The sequence below is a fragment of the Pundamilia nyererei genome, unplaced genomic scaffold (assembly GCF_000239375.1).
Source record: "Pundamilia nyererei isolate P.nyererei 1_Seehausen unplaced genomic scaffold, PunNye1.0 scaffold00012, whole genome shotgun sequence".
Lineage (NCBI taxonomy): Eukaryota > Metazoa > Chordata > Actinopteri > Cichliformes > Cichlidae > Pundamilia > Pundamilia nyererei.
In genome coordinates this window covers 4,030,844-4,052,366 of record NW_005187413.1, presented here as the reverse complement: position 1 = coordinate 4,052,366, position 21,523 = coordinate 4,030,844, and the positions used below count along the sequence as shown (strand labels likewise).

The 21,523-nt window shown below is 40.1% G+C and overlaps 3 protein-coding genes across 7 annotated transcripts in view; 2 read left to right on the top strand and 1 right to left on the bottom strand.

Annotated features, from left to right (window-relative positions):
• Window positions 1-8,354, top strand: part of cacna2d2a (calcium channel, voltage-dependent, alpha 2/delta subunit 2a) — a 171,110-nt gene extending 162,756 nt beyond the window's left edge. For all 5 annotated transcript variants that reach the window (XM_013908602.1, XM_005724753.2, XM_013908601.1 and 2 more), the window contains 14 exons: window positions 629-719; window positions 816-878; window positions 1,067-1,170; window positions 1,273-1,371; window positions 1,565-1,656; window positions 1,745-1,792; window positions 1,895-1,966; window positions 2,058-2,210; window positions 2,606-2,658; window positions 3,643-3,698; window positions 3,944-4,067; window positions 4,370-4,479; window positions 4,767-4,849; window positions 5,762-8,354. In XM_013908602.1, coding sequence (XP_013764056.1) covers window positions 629-719; window positions 816-878; window positions 1,067-1,170; window positions 1,273-1,371; window positions 1,565-1,656; window positions 1,745-1,792; window positions 1,895-1,966; window positions 2,058-2,210; window positions 2,606-2,658; window positions 3,643-3,698; window positions 3,944-4,067; window positions 4,370-4,479; window positions 4,767-4,849; window positions 5,762-5,884 — 1,271 coding nt within the window. In that variant the 3' untranslated portion in view covers window positions 5,885-8,354. The remainder of the gene's footprint in view (window positions 1-628; window positions 720-815; window positions 879-1,066; window positions 1,171-1,272; window positions 1,372-1,564; window positions 1,657-1,744; window positions 1,793-1,894; window positions 1,967-2,057; window positions 2,211-2,605; window positions 2,659-3,642; window positions 3,699-3,943; window positions 4,068-4,369; window positions 4,480-4,766; window positions 4,850-5,761) is intronic.
• Window positions 8,355-10,219: 1,865 nt separating this feature from the next.
• On the bottom strand, window positions 10,220-15,343 carry abhd14b (abhydrolase domain containing 14B). The gene is made up of 4 exons (XM_005724551.1): window positions 15,228-15,343; window positions 14,193-14,407; window positions 13,114-13,355; window positions 10,220-11,398 (listed from the first exon to the last, which is right to left on the bottom strand). Exons 2-4 carry the CDS (start codon window positions 14,404-14,406, stop codon window positions 11,219-11,221), a joined length of 636 nt encoding a protein of 211 aa, XP_005724608.1. The 5' UTR covers window position 14,407; window positions 15,228-15,343; the 3' UTR covers window positions 10,220-11,218.
• Window positions 15,344-15,811: 468 nt separating this feature from the next.
• Window positions 15,812-21,523, top strand: part of mst1 (macrophage stimulating 1) — a 12,906-nt gene continuing 7,194 nt past the window's right edge. Inside the window, exons 1-7 of the mRNA XM_005724552.1 lie at window positions 15,812-15,860; window positions 16,582-16,726; window positions 19,014-19,129; window positions 19,210-19,324; window positions 20,130-20,266; window positions 20,614-20,734; window positions 20,874-20,992. Coding sequence (XP_005724609.1) covers window positions 15,812-15,860; window positions 16,582-16,726; window positions 19,014-19,129; window positions 19,210-19,324; window positions 20,130-20,266; window positions 20,614-20,734; window positions 20,874-20,992 — 802 coding nt within the window. The remainder of the gene's footprint in view (window positions 15,861-16,581; window positions 16,727-19,013; window positions 19,130-19,209; window positions 19,325-20,129; window positions 20,267-20,613; window positions 20,735-20,873; window positions 20,993-21,523) is intronic.

Genomic DNA, 21,523 nt, shown 5'->3' with positions numbered 1-21,523 from the left:
GTTTGACCTCTGACCTCACTCTGACCTGCCTTTCTTTCAAATGTACCACAAAATGTGCTGCAAGTGTTTTCAGGAGAAGGACAATGAGCTGCCTAGTGGTGCCTATTATCCATTACCTACTCATACATAATGTTTGTGTAATCGAAGTAAGCGAATGTCATGCTACCCATATCTGATTTTAACCCTTATCTGAGGGCTTCCTGTTTGTGCTAAGGGTTAGTCCTAGTAGGCTTTCAAGGAGGAAAGAGTTAAAATCGGGATTTGGTCCACACGTTCCACATTGGGCATCTGATATAATACCATGTGTCGCCTCAGTGCAGCTGTCAAATATGCCCAAATTGTTGTTGTTTTTTCTTCTTTTCAAGAACCATAAAATACGCTTTTTCATCGGGTTTTAAATGTAGAAGAACTGCTGAACTAATGATCCAGAATACCTGACATCTGCTATTAATGCAGTGTCACCTCAAACACCATCACTGTCAATCAGACAGTTACCAGTCCTGGATTACTACCGTGGTGTTAACACAATCTCTATATTTCATTTTTTGAATATAACGACTATCATCAGCTACTATGTGGAAGCACCCCTAATGTGGATTAAACTCTCTAATCTCTCTTATCGTGCTAGGTGACAATTTGCTCCTTCACAACCTCATTCTGGACACGGGCATCATCAGACAGTTGGTCGAGAAAGTGTGGAAGAATAAAGATTTGAACACGTGAGTGTGACCAGCCAGTATTGAGGGAAGTGCATTTTAAGATTTTTGGATATTGATTTGAAGCCCTTTCTGTCTTTGCTTCCACCTGACATTTAGATACGGCTTCCTGGCTGTGTTTGCTGCAACAGATGGAGGTATAACAAGAGTGTTTCCAAACAAGTGAGTGCACTCTTCATCGAGGCCCGTGTGTCTGGACTCCAGCTGCTTTGTAGTTCTGATACATTTTTCTCTTTGTTCTCTTTTGAAGTGGTATGCTGTTAAGTTTCAAAAAACATGTGGGATAGGCAAAGCAGGCAGCGTATACGTGAGACAATTACAGCTCTGGTATCTCTCGTTTTAAACCTTAGGGCTGCAGAAACCTGGGAGGAAGACCCTGAGCCGTTTAATGCCACCTATTACCGCCGCAGCCTCGACAACAAGGGTTACATCTTCCGAGCGCCTTATCGAACAGGTGAATGATGCTCTTAGTCTTGAGTTATATAACTCGCCTCGTAATAGAAAAGGCTGTTTGTTTCTAACCTCGCTCTCTTGGCTCGTTTTCCCTTTTTTGTAGCCAGGGACGAGCAGCTGAACCCAGAAAATGACACCGTAGGTATTCTGGTCAGCACAGCTTTGGAGATGACAATAGGAGGGAAGACCATCAAACCTGCAGGTGGGTACTCTTCTGAAAGAGGAAACAAATTGTTGTGATATAATGATAGAGAAAAGCTTTCGGAGCGAGATAATTACACGTCTGAGTTTGTTATTTTGTCACTTTGTGTTGGCATGTCTCTGCCCTGCATATATCTATTCTTTTTACACACCTGTCGTTTTCTTCTGTGAGCTTTTAAACTTTCTTCCCTCAGTTGTCGGAGTGAAGCTAGACCTCGAAGCCTGGACGGATAAGTTTAAGATTCTTGCCAGCAACCATACAGACAGCCGACAAGGCTCAAATACGGTAAAATACTTATGTTTAATATAATATACGTAATATATAAATCTTTTTTTATTTGGCTAACACTGTTTTTTTTCCTTGTCTGTGACAGTGTGGACCAAACAGGGGCTGTGAAATGGACTGTGAAGCCAACAGTGATGTAAGTATTGATGCAAATTTTAACTGGACCTTCTGAATCTGAGCACTCCCCAGCTTATCTCTGTACTTCCAGTTAGCAGTGCGTTTCTGTGTCTGTCCGCAGGATCTGCTGTGTTATTTAGTAGATGACGGCGGATTCCTAATCATGTCCAATCAGAAGGACGACTGGAACAAGGTTTTATTAAAAAAGAATTCGTTCTTCCGCTGATCGTAGCCTCGCGCTTAGCTTTACACTGAGCTTGCCCTCGTTTTTTTTACCCCCACAGGTGGGCATGTTCTTCAGTGATGTTGACCCCTACTTGATGTACGCGCTCTACAACAATTCTTTCTACAACAGCAAACAATCATTTGATTACCAGTCTGTTTGTGAACGGATGCCCAACAGCGAAGCCGGAGCTGCACCCAGAGGAGTGTTCGTGGTAAGATAACACTTGAAAGAGAGATACCGTGAGTGAAATGAAGGAGGCAGAGTAGAAGACAATTAGTTTAATCAATGCATGGACGTATGGGGAAACTATAGCTGCATTCACACTGCAAGTCTGTGTGCAAAAATCAGATCAGCTACTGACTTTTTAAGAATTAGTTTTTGTTTAATTGGACTAATATCAGATTCCAGGGTGAACTAGTGAGAGATATCACTTTTATATTAAAGTGGGTTCCATTTACTTTATAGACTTTCTCCACACAGGTGTCAGTGGATATGGCGTCAATGGCAGGAATAGTTTGATTCCAAAAGCAGCCCGAATGTAGCCTAATGGGTGTTTGATTGAACTTAAATATTGATTTTGTTTTTTATTTCCCTCTGTATCTGTAGCCCACTATTGCAGATTTTGCCAACCTGGCTTGGTGGACATCAGCTGCTGCATGGTAAGATTATTAATGTATAGTAACATACAGCAAGTGTTATACGTATTACAAACTGATAATCTTTGTTGTTATTAGCCAGCATTATTTCATAGATCCATAATTTGTTAATACAAAAAAAAAAAAGAAAAAGGTTGGGCCAGGTGAACCCTGCTCACATAATATTTGGATTTAATTCAAAGTGTTGAATTTATATTTTACTTCTCTTCACTGTTATTTTAAATACCCAAAGACCATGATTTGGACAGATGAAACAAACATTAACTTGGAAACAAAGCATGCCACATCATCTGTCAAACATGGTGGAGGCAGTATTATGGCATGAGCATATTTGGCTGCCACTGGAACTGGGCCAGTAGTGTTTTATGATGCTGTGACTGCTAAAGCAGCAGGATGAGCTGTGACGTGTACAGGGCTACACTCTCAATCTCAGATTCAGCTAAATGCTGCACAACTTATCAGACAGCGCTTTGGGGTGAAAATGGATAATGACCCGAAGGATAGTGCAGAAACACGAATTTCTCAAGGAAAGAAATGGTATATTCTTCAATGATCTCAGCCCAACAGAGCGTATTTTTCACACACTTAAAAAAGGCTGAATGACTACATTTAAAACAGTCCTTATATTTAAAATAATGTTAGTTTATGCCTCTCAAAATTTGAGACTATGTAAAACAATGTGTATAATACCTGAACAGTTACTGCACATATTTTTGTTAAATTACTTGAATTAAAGCTGAAAGTCTGCATTTCAATCACATTTTATACTGTACTGTATTGCACTGCCATCATTTTCATAGTTATTTCTGTGGTCAGGTAATTGTGACTCGTTTTGTAAAGTTTTCTGGCCTGCCATACTCATTACCTGGACTGCTGCATGTGCAGTATTCCTGCTAACAAAAAAGCTTGACTCATGATTTTAATCATTGCACAATGTTACATTTTTTTGTCCACAAGTTGAATTAAAAACAAATCCTGTCTCCTCAGGTCTTTATTCCAACAGTTCATATATGGACTGGCATACCACAGTTGGTTTGTCACAGGTGGGTGACATGTTTTATACGATACCATTTTTATACAATATTGGAAAAAAGGTTTAAAAGTGCTAAAAGTAGATTTTGATCAAATCTATTTGGAGCTTTAAGCCAACAGCAAATAAACCTTAAATCCAAATGTAGTGAAAAAATTACACATGACATACATCTTTGGGCATTAAGCTGAAAATCAGATCTGAGAAATGAGTTAAAGAGATAATCATCTCTTTTTTTTTTCTTTTTTTTTTATGCAGATGAGGTGGATGCCGAAGGAATCGACTCTAAAGAGAGAAGCTGTGTAATGATCCAGACCCAGTACTTCTTTAGTAATCTCAGCAGTTCCTACTACATACTGCAGGACTGTGGCAACTGCTCCAGGTCTGTATGCGTGACGTAGTACTTTTAACACTCACACATAATCAGACATGCATATGCTTAGACAAGTAGCATGAAGAATCGCGGTGTGACAGCGACACAGTTAGTGAGACAGATTCATCTTTCTGTTGGAGTTAATAAACTCTGCTGATGATTAACCCATATCAGCTCTAATGAAATCGTCGTATCATTGGCTAAATGAGCCTTATAAGACTGTCTCATGAATCTCGCTCATCCATTAGCAAATGAGTCTGTGATGTAAGTGAGCAGAGGGGGGTTGTTGACAGAGCTGTCTCTCTCTGCAGGCTGATTCATGCCAAGAGGATAAACAACACCAACTTGCTGTTTGTGGTAGCAGAAAAGATGCCATGCAACACCTGCGAGATAGAGAAGCTATCCCAGGAGGAGAAGGAGTGTATCCTTTTTTTTTTCTCCTTCACATTGTACACCAGCTGGCACTGGAGAAGAAACACTCTGTCATCTCTAGATTTTCTCTCCTCATCACCATACCTGTGGAAACGCGAACATTTCACATTCATTTTAAGGCTATTTTTAAGATTGATGGCATGAATTATAGCCAGTCATTTACATGTGTAGGGCTGCATGAGGAATTGGTGCTCAGGCGGATAATGAAAAATTGCACAGAAGAAAGAAAAAGAAATACAAAGGAGTTTCATTTTCCTTAATGGAGTCAATTTTCAGTCAAGGAGGAGGATCCATGTAAAGAACCGCCTGAGGCACGCTATCGAAAAGGACCCTCCACCTGCTTCGACAGTAACATCGCTGTAAGATTTTCAGATAACACAACACATGAATATCCACCTTACTGTGAAGAAAAACAAAAACATTATTTAGCATTGAATCCTGGTGCTTGCTAGTTAAATATACTATGTTTAAAATTTGTCACCAGAGCATAGCTAAAATCCTATCGCTATGTTCAGTTGGCTCCAGCTGGGGTTTTGAGCTTTCTCTGATTTTCTAATGCAGCTGGTAACAGTTGGTTCATTATGTAACACAAAAAAATATCCTATTTTTATTCTGAGATCAAGTATTGACCTGGTAATTATATGCCGTTAGGCCCATTATTTGCTGGATAAAGACCCAGTTTTTGTAGATTTGCCTCTGTACACCACAGCAGTGGATTTCAAAAATCAAACAATCAAGATGCTTTAATTCAAGGGATTTTGTGAAATTTGTTGCATTAAGTGTACTGAGGCAAAACTAACAAAAATTGTGTGTACACTTTTAAAGATTTACATCTCGCTCACGCTCAATTGCAGTTCTTGCTGCCAAAGGTGGCACAACCAGTTATTAGGTTTAGGGAGGAATTACTTTTTCACATCAGGCGAGGTAGGTATGGATAGCCTTTATCCATTAATAAATGAAATCTTCATTTAATAAAATAGTTTTTATCTAATACTAAAATTTGTTTGATGAACTGTGGCAAATACAAAAACACTTCAACGACACTAAAAACTGAGGAAGGGGGCGATTACATTTTCACAGCACTGAATAGTCAACTAAATGAAAATTACTTTGTTCAGACTCTGTTGGCAATATAGAGCTCGATGCAGATAGAAGGTAAGATAAAAGTGTTACCAGAGAGCGATTATTGAATGTAAGTGTTTATTTGATGGTGGAAGAACTTTCATATAAACTCAGTTTATAACTCAAGCTTCTTTTCTGTGGTTTTGCAGGAGAACACGTCGGACTGCGGGCGAGGTCACTCCTTCCGCCCATCCCTCTACACTTTACTGCTCATTCAGCTGCTTCTGCTTTATCCAGCTGTCAGTCCTCACCTTCTCTCCCTACTACATTAATTTCATTTTCCTGCACTTGTCCTCCTTTTCACCCTCCTCAGCTTCTGTCCCATCCTAAGCCCCCCTCATCCACCTCCTAGCCCCTTCGCCCTCCGCCTTGGTATAGTCATAGGTAATTATGGGACTTCCCATCATGGTGAGTTGGAAGCCCTGAGCGCTGCGCTACCCAGCTTGCTTTGGTCTGTGTTGCTTTGTGAAAACAGAGAGACATTTGCGTCCTCACCTTCATCTGCAAGATGAGCTAGGGTGGTGCTGGACCACTTGGATCATCAGAGGCAATGTCAGAAAAGAGATATCAAGCCACCCAACCACCCCGTCAAGCCTACAACCATCCCACCACCTTCTCCATCCAGACAAGGGAGGGTGAAAAGGACAGGCCGATGTCCTCGACAAAGACCTCCCACCACAGACTGGAGAACTGAGGTTGCGTGTCCACCTTCACCTCTGTCTGTCAGAGGGACAGCAGGACTCCTCCTCCTCCTCCTTTCCTCCATCTCAGAGTCTCATCGCTCTGTCATTTGCCTCTTGTAAGAGGCTGTGGACCATTCAGCCAGTAATAGCCACCATAGAAGAAAAATAGCAGAAAAATAAAAGAACTGTTAAGTATACAAAATGTCACATATAAACTGCTGAAGTGATGAGTATTCTAAACATACAGTATATTTAGGTTTTAACATGAAAAGGAAGTTAAGTGTAAAAAAGACAAGAATTCGTTTATGCGCTATATCTACTTGCCAAAATGAGATATACTTTCGTGTGGTCTTATTTTTATAGCCAAAACACGAAGATGAAATGGATTTAGATTTAGGATAAAGCTCGAGAGGAAGAGGAGACACTCGGCAGCTGAATGCTGACTCATAATTACAGATTAATGCTTTTAAAAGACATCCACTGGGGATTAATGTAATTACACGATGGTAATCTCATTTTCTTGAAGTATTTTTCCTCATACTTACTATTTGAGGTTAGTGCTATCTGGCTTTTATTGTAAAATATGAATCAGTGTTCGGTTGCTGCAGGAACTTGTTGTGTAGTATTCTCCTTTACGATTAATCGACCACGCTGACCTCGGCTTTGGACTGATGTTTAAAGGGGGGAAAAAAAATCTCTGCACCCTCTGATGAAAAAGCTCACCTCTGCCACTCCTCATGAGGCTTCTCCAACAACCTCGACTAACGCTCCTAACCGCGATTTGTATTCGTGCTTTACTTTTGTCACACAGCAAACACACTCAAATCTCCCCGCCATAGTAGTTCCAGTTTTTTTGTCCCTTCCTTTCTTCCTCATCTGTGCTTGGGTTGGGGGGGTGCTAATCATTTTTCTTTTGGTGTGTGCTTGTATTACCTTTGACTGATGCTGTTCAAACTTCAAAACCATTCGCTGCTGGGGGATAGGGGCTTATCAACATTTCCAACAAAAGTGCAGAAGAGGCCACTAAATATGGTGATCATGTGCAGTAAGTAGTGTGGTTGTAATCCATCGCAGTCCGTCATTTGATCATGTGTGAAAAGTCATTTTAGACTCCCATGTTTAGGAGCCGCTCTGTTTCATAGTGCCTTGATGCACTTTGTTTTGGAACGCACCGGCTGTATAAGAGTAGAGCTACTGTATAGTACCTTTATAAAGCAGCCGTCTTTGAGGCTTTGGACACTACAGGAGCCTAAGACTGAATCTGTTGGCTAAAGAAATAGCTTTACACAGAGCCATCGAACTGACTGGCTCAGCTTAATGTATTTTCCCCTCTTGGCTGTTGTTGCTGTACTCCTCCAACGCCACCTGACTGTCATCATATGGAGTTACTATACCGTTCCTTTACAAAGCCATGTATAGAGCTACACTATCAGTATACAGCGACTTAACTGGCCATAGAGCTTTTTTTGTGTTGTTTTCTTTTCCTTTCTTTTAGGGCCACCTGACTGCTATAGTTCTGCCTGAATCGTATGTGTTTGTGTGTGGATGTATGCGCGTTAGTTTAAAAACCCTCAAAGGGAATGTCTTTTTAAATGAGTCGTGGAGTGCTCGGGGGATGGCAGTTGTGCTCGTGTAACTGTTTTTCCTCGGCGTGTTGCGTCAGACAAAAAAACAAATCCAGTGTTGCTGTGGAGAAAAGGGGGGGATTTTATGAAAACAAAAGGAGATCCATGTTGACTGCTTAAATATTAATATACGGGGGCAGAGGAGGCAGAAAGAATGTGTAGTTCATCAGTGTTTTCTGTTTCAAAACCTCGCTAAATGCCTTAGTGTTACACGTATGGAGCTCCGATACCCCTACATAACCCTCTTTCTCACACACAAATCGATCCTGAAGTATTTCCCTCCCCTGGGCTTTTTTTTTTCTTGGTGTTATGCAGTAAATATAGTGAGCTCTAATTTTATATTTTTACGTCTCGGAATGATTAGTTATCGATCGATGCCTGTTTGATTAAATGCTTGAAAGTGGGTGGAAGTTTTTAAAATTAAAAAAAAAAAAGACAAAGAAAAAAAAGCCTCTGACCTTCGATGTTCACATCCCACCCGAGACTTGCCGTAGTATTGCTCAGGTGGGATGATTCACTCGACATTTTGAAGCTTAACTAGACACTCTGTACAGTCGTAGGTACTATTTGATGTGACAAATGTTGCTGGCACAGTAACTGCAGCTCAGCTCTGGACAAATCAGAGGAAAAACAAAATTCATACTGTTAAAGACAATGAAAATCAGAATGAGCATTTCCAATGTGGCCCGTTACTATCTGATGCTGGATGCAGTTTCACTTTTCTGCCATCTGTTTGTCTCTGTCCTGTGCCACTATTCTGTCTGTATTTCTCTATTTCCACTGTCTGTAAATGAACGCTACACGTGCCTGTGGAAATGTACCCCCTGCAACTTACTCTCCTTTTCCTGACTGTGTGCGCACACAATCTCACTCCCAAACTGAATACACTCTGTGCACCTGCACTCAGACATTATGCACACACACACACGCACACACCTAGAAGCAACCATGTAATGACACTGACTCATCCCCCGCTGGGAGATGTCAAACACCAGGAAGAAGTAAGCCAAGGACGTCACCTTCCAGGTGTTTTTATTTTATTTTATTTATTTTTTCGTGAGCGGACGGGATGTCAGAGGCAAGCTCAGGGAGTGGGTCTCCACAGAGCATCACGAGCCTGGTAAACAGAAGGTCGTGGGAGAGACATCTAGTGACGTCTGTGTGTGCATCCTGATGGAAAATAGCTTCCGAAGGGACACACATGTCTGATTTCTGTGGTTTGACAAATTTAATTTTGCCAAAAAAAAGGGAACATAAATAGATAATTGGACCAGCTTGGGGGACGAGAGGGAGGGGTCAGCTTTAAAACATCACCCTAAAGTAGATTAATGCGGGTTTTCACGAAGCGTCTCCCTTCCCCTCCACCGACCCTCGCTGCGACCCTTTGTGTTGGTGCGTCTATGTGGGAAAGACACGTGTGTATGTGATTCTGTAGTCTGTAGTCTGGTGCTATGTGACCATGTTTGACACGTGTGTGAAAAAAATAACAGCAACAATTTAGAGAGAAAAAAAAAAGAGTAAATTCAGTCAAACTTTCAGTGAAGTTTAAAAAAATATAGGAATACAGCACTGTTGATAAGTTTGAGATCTGATGTCAAAATTTTTCTTTTTTTTTTGGTTTTTCTTTTCTTCCTCGTACGTGTGTGAGTGTGAATGTTTGTATGTGTGGAAGATTTAGCTCCTTCTTTTCTGGGCACTAGTCCATGTCGTCGCTCCATTCTTTTGTACAGATGAAGCTTAAAAAAAAGAAGAAGAAAACAAAAAAGAAGAGGGCAAAATTTGTAAAATATTGTGTCTGTGACTCCTTGTAAAATATTTTCAAATTGTTTATTACAGAGAATCAGTTATTAAATAATGTTCATATTTTTCACTTCATTTTATTGTGTGGTGTTTTGTTTTTTGGGGGGGGTGGAAAAATTCCCCAGTAAAAATTCCAATCTGGCTGGAAAATGTGAACGAGTGCGTAGATTTTTAACTGTTTTTTTTTGTGGGTTTTACAGATTTTCCTATTGATAAAGACAGCACCACATTGCTATTCATACTATTCTAAAGTCATTAAGTAATAGATAAACAATTAAATGACAGAAAAGTTCCCGCTTTTCCACAATCTACCCAGAAACATCAGCTGGGTAATGAACTAAACTGTAATTTTACATGTTTCTCATGTACTTTCACTGGGCTGACCCACTTGAAGTCGAAGCTGTCTGTGGCCCGTGATGTAAAATCAGTTTGACGTTACCTGCTTTAACTCCTCGGTTAAATAGAAAACACACAGTCTGTCGAGAACCAAGCAAATATATAATAATTATGATGCTTTATTAAAAATATTCACTTCTAACGCTGGGATGAGACGATTAATACAACCCTGGTGTGTATGAGTGCAATGTGTAGGCAGCTAGCATTTGGCAAATGTAACATGGTGCAGAGACATGAAAGTGACCTGCAGCCTGCTCTCTTTGAACTTTATTCTGTTTGTGCCATTTAGACACATCACGAACATTTCCATGTTCATAACATGCTCCCTTCTGATTGCTTCATAATTACAGAGTTTCAGTGTGTGAGGCATAAAAGTGTCATTCTTTTATTAAAACTTGGGTTCAGTTATATTGAAAAATGGTCTTTGGCGAATTTAAGGCATCGTTCGTGCTGATTTCAGGCAGTTCTGTAATGATTACTGCAAAGTCAGATAAACTGCATTAGGACAGAAACACTGAGACATAAAAGCGACACATGTTTAACACATTTCTATCTTGCTTCGCAGCCTTGACCAGGTGCCCGTTGGAAGACTTGCAGTTTTGTGTGCACTCAACAAACACTAAAACAACCACGGTCATTTTATATGATGTTAGTGAACTGTAGCTTCAGTCACCTAAATTAAACCAAAATTACTCAAACGAAATATTTTACAATAACGAAACAGGAAACAAAGTTTCCAGAGTGGAAATACTGGACGCTGTTCAGTGATGTGGGTGAACCACGTGTCGTTATCCTACACGCCTGGGTTCAGTAGTCGGCTACAGACTTGAGCTTTGTGTTTAGTGTACAGATTCAAGACTGACATCAGGTTTTCTCATTTAAGAAACAATATTTCTCAAAAAGCTTCAGGCTTCAGGCTTTTTAAGGAAAAGTTCATCTGCTGTCACCATTAGAAAAGGCCCGATTTGCAGACGTATCAAAACATACAAATCAGGTTAAGCATTGGGAATACGCGAGTTCAATTCTTCACAAGTGATTAATGTGTTTGCCTATGCGTGACCGCATTCTTGGCGATCGCGCTGCTAATGCACAGCAAAGAGCTTCACAGCGTGTTAAGGAAGTCTGTAAGAGCTTTGTGCCAAGTGTCTGGGTCGTCCAGGTAACAGGGGTGGCCTGCTCCCTTCATCACCACCACTTTGTGATTGGCCAGATTGCTCAGGTTACGGAGCGACACCTCCCCGAGTTGATGGTCCTGGTCACCGTAAACGATCAGCGATGGGACCTGGACACAAAAATCACAACAATAATGAAAGAAAAGAAAAAAAGAGCCCTTTGCAGAGTGATTTCCACTGTCCTTTTTCTCGCATTTGAAAATCTGTCTCTCTTTTATTTGTTTTTAAATTCAAACCCATAGCTAAAGGGATTTTGCAGATGTCCTAAATTTCACCTCAAGCTGGAAAAAAAAAGGAAAGAAGGAAATCAAAACAAGTCCTGTGAAAAGCTAAGACTAAAAGATTTTAGGTGTAACAGATTTATGTGTCTAGTAGTCAATAAGAATTATAAAAGTGAGAAAAACTACAGTCTTAGTTTTTCCAGCCTGAGAAGAGACGTTCAGATCTCTCATCTTATTAAAAAAAAATACAGCAATATGAACAAACTCTATTACAAGTAAAAGGTTATAAAAAGCATTTATTTTTGTACCAGTTTTTTTTTTTAACTGGTACAAAACATCGATCAGATTACTTCATCAGAAAACCTGAAGAACTTGTGAATACAACTTAATCGTTTCCCACATCTTCACTGCATTAAAGTTCCGAACCCTCATTGCAGAAATACACATGAATGCAGTTACTCCGGCTTAGTTATTTTAGTTGTAACACACTTTGACACTTAATGACAGCATAAATGTTTGTTTTATGCTTTTTTTTATCATCACTAAGTTGCTTTTATTACTCTATTGTCCATCTTTTGAGTTACTCTGCTGCTCCGATGTCTCTTCGTTTGCTAAGAGATTGCTGAAAGTGGAGATACAAATACAGAGGCCTGTAACAACCTGTCACAAAAGGGACAGAGGAGCAGGTTCTTTGTATCAAGCGCAGAGACCCTTTGGGTTTTTAATGATTTCAGAATCAGAAAGGGTTTTATTGCCAAATGTTGAGCAGGTTTACAACATTAGGAAATTGCTGCGGTACTTAGCGCAAACATACTGTCAGAACCAGATTTGCTCTGCTCCCTGGGTTGACCAGCTTCTTTGTAATTTCTTAAGCAGTTATGATGAGTGTTTTCTAATCTCCATCTTATTTCTAAAATACCTAAATTTCATTTATCGGATTTCTTTTCTTAAAATCTTTAGGATCTTTCTTGTAAAGTAAAACTTGGTCACTTAACATTCCCCGTTAGCTGTTTAACTGTTATTTATAAAACCAACAGTGTGCCTTTTAAAACACTTAATAAAAGATTAAATATGATATCCGAAAGTATTCTCTGCAAAACATCCTTTAAAACTAAAAACACTCATTATACAGAAAAACTGCTCCTGTTCGTGCCAATCTTCTTGCTGCGTTATAATTGCTGAGACTTTAATGTGTGAGCTGAGTCTTTAGAATATTGTTTGGATTAAAATAAAAAAAGAATGTACAACTTCTGCATTTAAACTGTTTATAAAGGAAAGCAAATTTTGTTAAGGTAAGTGCTTGTTCTAAATAAGTAAATTAGACAAATCGCTTTTCAGGCTAATGTGCCTACAATTGATTTCCCATTAAGACATTTCTGAGCTGGATGAAAGCCAGTGGCATCTGTGCAGGTAAAGTCACTGTCTCTTTTAAAAGGAAGAGTTGGAAAATTGGATGATATTCACAGCTGCTCAAGTTATCCTTTAAAAAAGGAAATGACAGTGCATATACTATACCAAAAAAGAGAAAGAAAAAAAAACTTTTGCAGGAGAGGAACCTACAAAGGAATATCAAGCAGAGGCATATCCTCACACACAGACTCTACCTTTACGCTCTGGTACTGCTCCGCTGTGAATTTGTCCGTACAGATGGGAGCGACAGGGATGTAGGCTCGCACCAGAGCCTGGTGCTCGAGGAGGAAGGGCAGGGAATACATCCCGCTAAGGGATGGGCTGATCACCACCGCCGGGGTTAGATTCAGCTGCTCACACACCTCTTTGAGGAAACCTGCAGGGGCAGGTGTTCCCACTGCCGCCGGGGCTTTGGCCGATTTAGACTGACCAAGTTCTGTGGAGAGAGGGGAGGCACGAGAAAAGAAGAGGAGGAGAGGAGTAAGGTTTGTTGATGGACACTGACTTATTAACGTAATTACTGTCCCCAAGGCAAACATTTTCTTTTGGGCCCATGCTGCCTCAGTGATCTATATAAATTGTAGAGTGCCTGCCAGATCATCACTAGAGGCTGTCAAAGCATGAGACAAAAATACCAGATTCTAAAAACAAGCAGAACACGGGCTGTAACAATGACTCATGGAAGCAATTCAGTTCACTTCAAATTTGAGCCCCCATGCACATTTGACTTTCCAAACAAAGCCAAAGTCCTGATGCCAACTGCAAATACATATCCATAAATATAATGCAAAAAGTTAAAGTTTCACCTATGAAAATAGGTAAAACGACAGGACACAGCTAGCTTAAAAAAAGCTCTCATAAAAAGTTTAGAATATAAACAACAATAAGAAAGTTAAGAAACAGAGTTTTTGAGACTTTTTGTTGAAAAACTTACATTTTTAAAATAAAAGTTTTAAGCAATAAATTGCAAACACAAAATTAAAACAAGTTATAACTCATATATCCCAGCTGATATTTAATTAATATGTTTGTTTTTCATTTTCAGAAGGGTTAGCATAGGGCCACACAATTAGGTATTACTGTCAATAGTCCCAATTTAATATTTGCGAGCATTCAAAACAGCGAAGAGCCAAAAGTTTGACCCTGAGACTTTTAGGAGCTCTTTATGTGCCGGTGGCAGCCTGTTGCCTTGCTGCGCTTCATTGGTCATGCTGACTTTTCATTAAAAGCTGAGTGACGGAAGGAGATGGTGTTTGTTCCCTGACAAACGCACCTGGCAGGTCGATGGCGACCGCGCGGCAACCTGCTTTGGCCAGCGTCTCCAGAGTGCCGATGCTGAGCCAGTTTTCTGAAGAGAAGCGTATGCCGTGAAGAAGCAGAACCGACACTTTTGCTTCTCCTGTCACAGGTTCGCTTTGTCTGTAAAACAGTGGCGCGTTGCAGCTCTCCACCTGCACTGTACCCTCCGTCATTTTAACAGCTGCCATCCTGAACAACAACAGAAGAAAGAGAAAGCAGTTATTTCACATGGGTTTCCACACTGTTATACCTCCCATTTTTCCTTCTCTTTAACAATATTAGTTCCTTCAGGTGGAAAACCCAATCATCTTCTATGCCGCCAGTTTCTGTGAAGCTCTTCTCTTGTCTCTTGACAGAATTAAAGATCACTCCAAGAGAGGACCATATTTCTTTGCAGAGAGAGAAAGTCTTGTGGAGATGCTAAAAAATAAAATTCCCAACCATAATGGGTGTACGCCATAAAAATGCAATGATGTAACTTCATTTGCTTTGTTTTCCTTACAAAGTGCAAGCACAGAAAGATAAACTTCATGTAACTTTATGTAACATTTTTTCAGCACAATAATGATCCCAAACACACCGTCAGTCTGGTAAAAGCATATCTGATAACACGATCAGTCATGAATTGGTCTCCACAGAGCTCAGACTTCAACATTATCGAAGCAGTGTGAGATCATCACGATCGAGAAAGAACAGAACAAAAGCCGACATCCAAAGAAAAGCTTTGAATGTCATTCAAGAAGCCTGGAGAACTATTAATAGACTATTTAAAGAAGTTTGTCCACGATCCCCGTGCTTTCAAAGATCAGAGTGGACTTAATCGGATGTTCCACGGACGCATAATCAGCAGACAGAAGTGTGTGCGTAGCTGCGGGTTAAACAAGTCGGATCAAAGTCCAGATTAGATCATTTTTATTTTACATCGAACTCGCCTATCTAGGTGCTTTATGCTCATCATTCAAAACACACGTGGCGACAGAATAACAACCCCCTCCTTCCCTTTTCTTACCCGACTGTGAATCCCCGATGATTAAAGGTGCAAAACAGAGAAAGTCAGACAGGTTCTTGAACCAGCTGCAGCTTAGCTTCAGTTTATCTCCCCCGGAAAACAAGAGAAAGAGAAAAACCTTTGGAAATCGTCCTACTGACGTCTAGCGTTTGTGGCGAGAATTGCGTTCATTGTGGCAGAAAAGAAAATCACAAGTTTTCTTTTTTTTTTTCAGGATATTGAGCGTAATCCTGATGCAAATATTTATATATCTGAGGGGCACGAAGAAAGTTCATGAACAAGGACCAATGTGCCACTCCTCATTAATGATTAATACATGTATTGATCGGCTGTGTTTTGGGGATTAGGGCCACTGTTTGAGCAAAGGCGCGACGCTGGCGTGTGGGTGGTCGTGATTTAGACTTTTTGTGTGGATGTTTAACATCGTGCTGAGCTTCTGGGGGTATTTTTCTGCCTGTCAGGTCGAGCTGTTCGTTGTTTGAAGTTGACCACGGCATCAAAATAGAGGAGATTTTTAGAGCAGAGATCTCGTTTTGACCCCCATAACGTGATTATAATAGTTTTATTTTCCACCGATTCAAACAATGAAACCGTTTCTGCAGTGCATTCTCCTGACTGTCGGAGTGGTCACTGGTAAGTTTGATTAATTTCTTAGATATTCTGTCTACTTTCATTATTTTTGGTTGTTTAAATCTATTTGGTTAAAGATGAGGCCTATTTACAGACTGCCCAGATAGCAAGGAGACATTGAACAGATGTTGATTTTCCATCTGAACCATCAGAATCGTCAGGATTGAAATGTCAACACAAAACCAATGTTGAAACAACATTGAATTACTGATGAAACCTGACACTGACATTGAAATAACATTGATTCACTGTTGTTCTGTCATCGTTGATTGTTGATCTATTTATAGTTGACAAGGTGACAACAATCACGTTGAAAAACCATCGATTTATGGTTGAGGGGGAAATTAAAGCTGCACTGATGAGCACTTTCAAAACAAATAAACTATTTTAAAAGACAGCTATTTTCATTTTGACGGCACCACTATTAGTATGTGATGGATTTTATCATTTCGTTAGTGTATACTGGCAGTATCTGTGTTAACGGGGGCCTGTTTGAGTTACCAGTAGTGTAACTGTTGCTGTTCAAACCTTTTCTGGATATCTGCTGTCTCAAACTAGCAGCAGAGCGTTGGTCCAAAGGTTATATGTGTCCAGGCTCCTGCCCAAATATTCCATGTGGTGCCACTGCTCTCCAGTTAAAACCAGGACTAAACAGATGCAGATACTGCATGGTCCCCACATCAGTCTGTAAGCATTATGTTTGTGGTTTGTTATACATGAACAGGGTACCGCAGTCCTCTGAATGACTTCCAGCGCTCGGAGGGCCGAGAGCTCGTTCCTACCTCCTGGAACTCTGCTCGAGTGCAGATTTTACCAGGCCTGAACCTTGAGGACTGTGCCACACGCTGCTCACAGTCACTGGACTGCAGGTAAACAACACACTTAAACTACTTAAAGATTACAGTTTGCAAAAGGACTTTGCTTATAAATTGGCCAAGAACTTAAAACATATTCTCATAATAGATATGGATGTCATTGTCACTTTGGGAATTTGGAATTGGGCGAAAAACTTTTTTTGATATATTTTGAATTCTCTCTAATTCACACAGGGTCAAAAGTATACACCCCCATTAATAGTTAGTCAATAGAAGGTGCTTCTGATTGAAGTGCAACTTGGCAAATTGCACTTCAATTAGGGGCTTTTTTTGTTTTTTTGCCATCAACAAGCTTCTGGGCGCTGGTTTAGCTCAGTGGGTTAGCAGGCGACCATTTCCCGTATGACCGCAGAGAAGTACACCGAGGTTCGAGTCCCACAGCCCTCTCCTTGCTTTCCTGCCTCTATCCAATAAAGGCTAAAAGGCCAAAAAAAATCATCTGTAAAAGAAACAGGCTTCTGGCATAATTCTGGATCAATATTTGACCACTGTTCTTGGCATAAATGCTGGAGTTCATTTAGCTGACTTCTTGGTACGGCCAAGGCTTTTGATTTCCTTAGGGATTATTAAAGTTTTCTGATTAAGCATAGTGCACAAATTTTCAGTAGGGTTAACATCAAGGCTTTGGAAAGTCCATTCCAGAAGCTTAACGGAGCCATTGCCAAACAACTGCACATTCTAAGATCATCAGTTTAAACAACTGCACATAAGTACAAGCTTTTCTGATGTGTCACAATTTTACTAAGGTCCAGAACAATACCTAAACTCTTATCCTTAGATGAAAGGAAATTAATTAGGATGTTCAGAAGCAACCCAGGAACCGCCAAGAACACCTGACTCACCGTTCACAGTTATATCGCCAAGGACTGAAACAGTGTCAACCAAGAAAGAAGCCCCCGTTTCAAAATTGACGCTTTCATGCTGACTGAGATGTGCAGCTTTCCATACAGACGAGCCAAATGCCTTCTCGATTAAAGTTTTATGGTTAGGTGATACAGAAATTTAGCTGTTTGGCTAGTATGACAAAGAGGAGAAGGTGGTGCTAGCATCCTCTGGTGCTGTTTTACTGCCAGTACAACTGACACATTGCAAAAAGTGGATGGAATAATGAAAAAGGCAGACTACCACCAAATTCTTCAGCTCAAATTAGCAACTAGATGGTTGAAATTACCAGCAGGACAAACTCACATGAAAAGTTTTGGAAGGATAAAGCAGGCTGACATTAAACTTCTGGAATGTTTTTCCACAACAAAGTCCTGACCTCCTAGACTATAAAAATTTGTGGACTATGCTTAAAAGCCGGATCCGTGCCAAGAAACCAACCAACCATTCTGAATGAGCTCTACCAGTTCTACCAAGCAGAGTGGTCAAATATTCAGCCAGAATTGTGCGAGAAACTTGTTGATGGAAACCAAAAGCATCTGGTTGAGGTGCAACTTGCTAAGGGACATTCAACCAAATATTAATGGACTCAGGGCTTTGAGAAAATCTAGAGTCAATTAAAACCTGTGCACCCAATTCTTGTTTTTTAAAGCCATTAAAGATGTATGCTGCACAACCTTTCCACCCTGGAATGAATGTCTAGCCTTGTAGATATTTATTAGTAAAAGGCTAGATGATGTGAGGCTTTCCACCACAGAATGAGTCCTTATTCAGTCTGGACTATCAACATTGTCATTGCAGCTTCTTTCCCCATAGTTTTGCCATCTTAAGACTAGAACAGTAGATAATAATGGCGGGCCATTACTATCTACTGATATTAGGTAATTGCCAGCAACATCGACATTTATAAATGCCAATAAATTTAAAAGAAAGAAGAAGAAATGGGAGAAACACTCTTCAAACACATCATGTTGCTGTTTCATAGTTTCTAAATATGAACTTAACTGTCTGCAACACATGTTTGGAGCACCAGAAACACAACAAACAGTGAATTGTGTCCCTGAAAGAAAAAGAAATCAACCGATATATCAGAATAGTCTTAAATGATTAAATATTGGTATTGATATCAATATTAAAATCTGTATCTTTACCAATCGGGGTCTAGTTAAGACAGCATTTATTTAATAATGCTGACACAGATATGTCGGCAATCAGCCGACATGTCATCCCTGCCAGTATATCAGTCGGGCTTTCATTATACTGTCTGTTAAATGTTAAACATAATAGTCTTAAAAATAACTTTAAAATGTTCACTGATTAATTTAAAAACACTTTGCAGACATTAGGTTTATCCTCTGAAAGTAAAGAGCTTTGACGTGAAAATATTTCTCAACATTAGAGCTTTCAACTATGAGACTCGTCCAGTTGTCACCTGTAAACATCTGCCCTGGGTGGGTGATGGCACCAATGCAGAAGTGAAGAGAAACGTGAACTGTGATCTTTATGAGAAGAAGGGTAAGACTCACATCGGTGATATCACAGAGATCAGTGCTTCCCATCGATACTGTAACCACTGATTGCTTTTTTTAATGCAGTCTATGTAAGGAAGTGCATTGTGGGTAAAGGGGAAGACTATCGAGGCAAAGTGTCCACCACAAGAAGCGGACTCACCTGCCAACAGTGGTGGTCCAAATTTCCTCACGATCACAGGTGAGTTACATCTTCACTGTACTGGAAAAAAACATTGTGAAGATAAAGTGCTGCATTTCACTTTCAGTTCAGAGGTGAACAACAGCACAGCTCTATTTATAATTATTTTCCAATTGTGGGAGAGAGATGAAGAGGTGGGAAATTCACGATGAAGAAACTTTCCTGAATAACCATGTCTTTCATTTCCCTTAAAGCCAGACTGAAGGCAGAAAGCCAGAGTGCATTACTGCTCGTACCCCTTTCACTGTTGTGGTATCTGTAAATTTCACTGTTTTTAAGCCTTATTTCCACCAGTGTGGGTGCCTGTTTTCTTCAGAAAAACTGATAAGCAAAATATCATAAGCAGTCTTCAGAGCAAAGTAAGGAGCCAGATCTTTTCTCTGTACCTGACGGCGATTAAATCGTGATGAATATCTGAGTAATAGCCGTCAGGTGGCCAGCAGTTCTCTAACTACACCACCGTGAAGGAGGTGTACAGGTGTGCCTGATAAAACTGCAAATGATAGCAGATTTACATGTGATAACCAAAACAAATTTATGTCAGATATGTGTACTCTTCAGCTTGTAAAAATCCATTAATACATCTGTAAGTGTTTAAGATTGAACCCAGTCGCTTTCTGTCATAGTTGTCTGAATCCATCCCTCGGGCTTAAGAACAGCTGCAGCGTCTATATTATTCATCCACACTAGAAGTTGACACTCCCAGATTTCGGAGTTGTCACTTCAACTGCATTGTTTGTTTTATTTTTAAACGACCAGTTTTACCAAAGTGTTTGACTAACTGAAAATTATTTTTTTTTCTCAGGTGGACTCCTACAGCTACCAATGGTCTGGAGCTGAACTACTGCAGGAATCCGGATGGGGATCGGATCGGTCCGTGGTGCTACACCACCGACCCGGAGCGACGCTATGAAAGCTGCAACATTCCCCAATGCAAAGATGGTACATCCCATAAATTACCACACATCATCCTGCTTATCTAAACTGCAAATGTGAGATTTGTAAAGCTTTACGTAAGCTTTATTTCCTCCAAATGTCTCGTAATTAGCACTTTAATTTGGTGGAACTGGAAAACTTGTTACTCGTTTTTTGGCTTACCTGCTGATAGCAGTGCACTTACAATAGTTACTGTTTCAAGTTGCCTCATGAATAGCTTCAAGTTTCATTCTTTAAATGTGCTTTAAGAAAATTATTCAGCAATTATAGAAGCTGTTAAAAAGTGCTGTTAAAAAATGTGTGTTTCTCTTTACTTCAAGCATCTTTCACTTTGTGAGTCATTCTGCTTGCAGAGGTGTGCATCACGTGTAATGGAGAGGACTACAGGGGCCAGGTTGACCACACTGTGAATGGCAGAGAGTGTCAGAGATGGGACCAGCAGTACCCTCACCAACACATCTACCAACCTGAAAAGTATGCAATCATTACTACTGTTTTGTTTGCACCTGAGTTAGCATTGCACAACATATTTTGCTGTTGCACCTGAACTATTTAAGTCATTTCTTTTTTCCATTTCCAGGTGATTAAAAACCTGCCTATGTGTATTTTTCAGGTACCCTGATAAGAGTTTAGATGACAACTACTGCCGTAACCCTGATGCCTCTCCGGTGCCTTGGTGTTACACCACTGACCCTGAGGTGGAAAGGGAAAACTGCGACATCAGCCGATGTAGTAAGAGCTTGCATTTATTGGACCTTTACTGGACCAACTCCTATAGTAGAGTCTTTACTTTTACTTTTTCAGAGAGAGGAAAAAGGAAAGGCAAAAAGTCTCCATCCTTTCTTTCTTCTCCAAAATTCAGTATCTGTTTATAGGCAAAATTGCTGGCTTATACAGCAAGTAAGATAATTACTAGATGTTACTGTAATGTTTTCTCTCACTGTATAAATTTACTGGATTAAACTTGTGGCTTATTTGTTTGTTCTGTTCTTGTCAGTGGGTCCCTCAGGCAAGAAAGAGGAAGCCAAATTGATTCCTGTAGTACTCTGAGACGGTGGGATTAGAGAGTCTCATTAAGTTGCTGTAATTAAATCGAGAAAAATCACCTTTTCTGTGTTTGTACAAATTGCGTTCAGAAATGTGAGACATTTCAGGGCAGACGATGATTCTCTTTAAACGAATCAATTTAAAAAAGTGTTTTTTCATTGATTTAAGGCTGTATAACAGGCTGTGTTTGCCAGATATAGTGGCTTCAGTTGTAGT

Coding starts and splice junctions, on each gene's coding strand:
- abhd14b (XM_005724551.1), bottom strand. CDS start 14,406: ATGGCAGCTGTTAAAATGACGGAGGGTACAGTGCAGGTGGAGAGCTGC. Junction 13,356..14,192: donor GGTCGCCATCGACCTGCCAG/GTGCGTTTGTCA, acceptor CTCTCTCCACAG/AACTTGGTCAGTCTAAATCG. Junction 11,399..13,113: donor AGCAGTACCAGAGCGTAAAG/GTAGAGTCTGTG, acceptor TTTTGTGTCCAG/GTCCCATCGCTGATCGTTTA.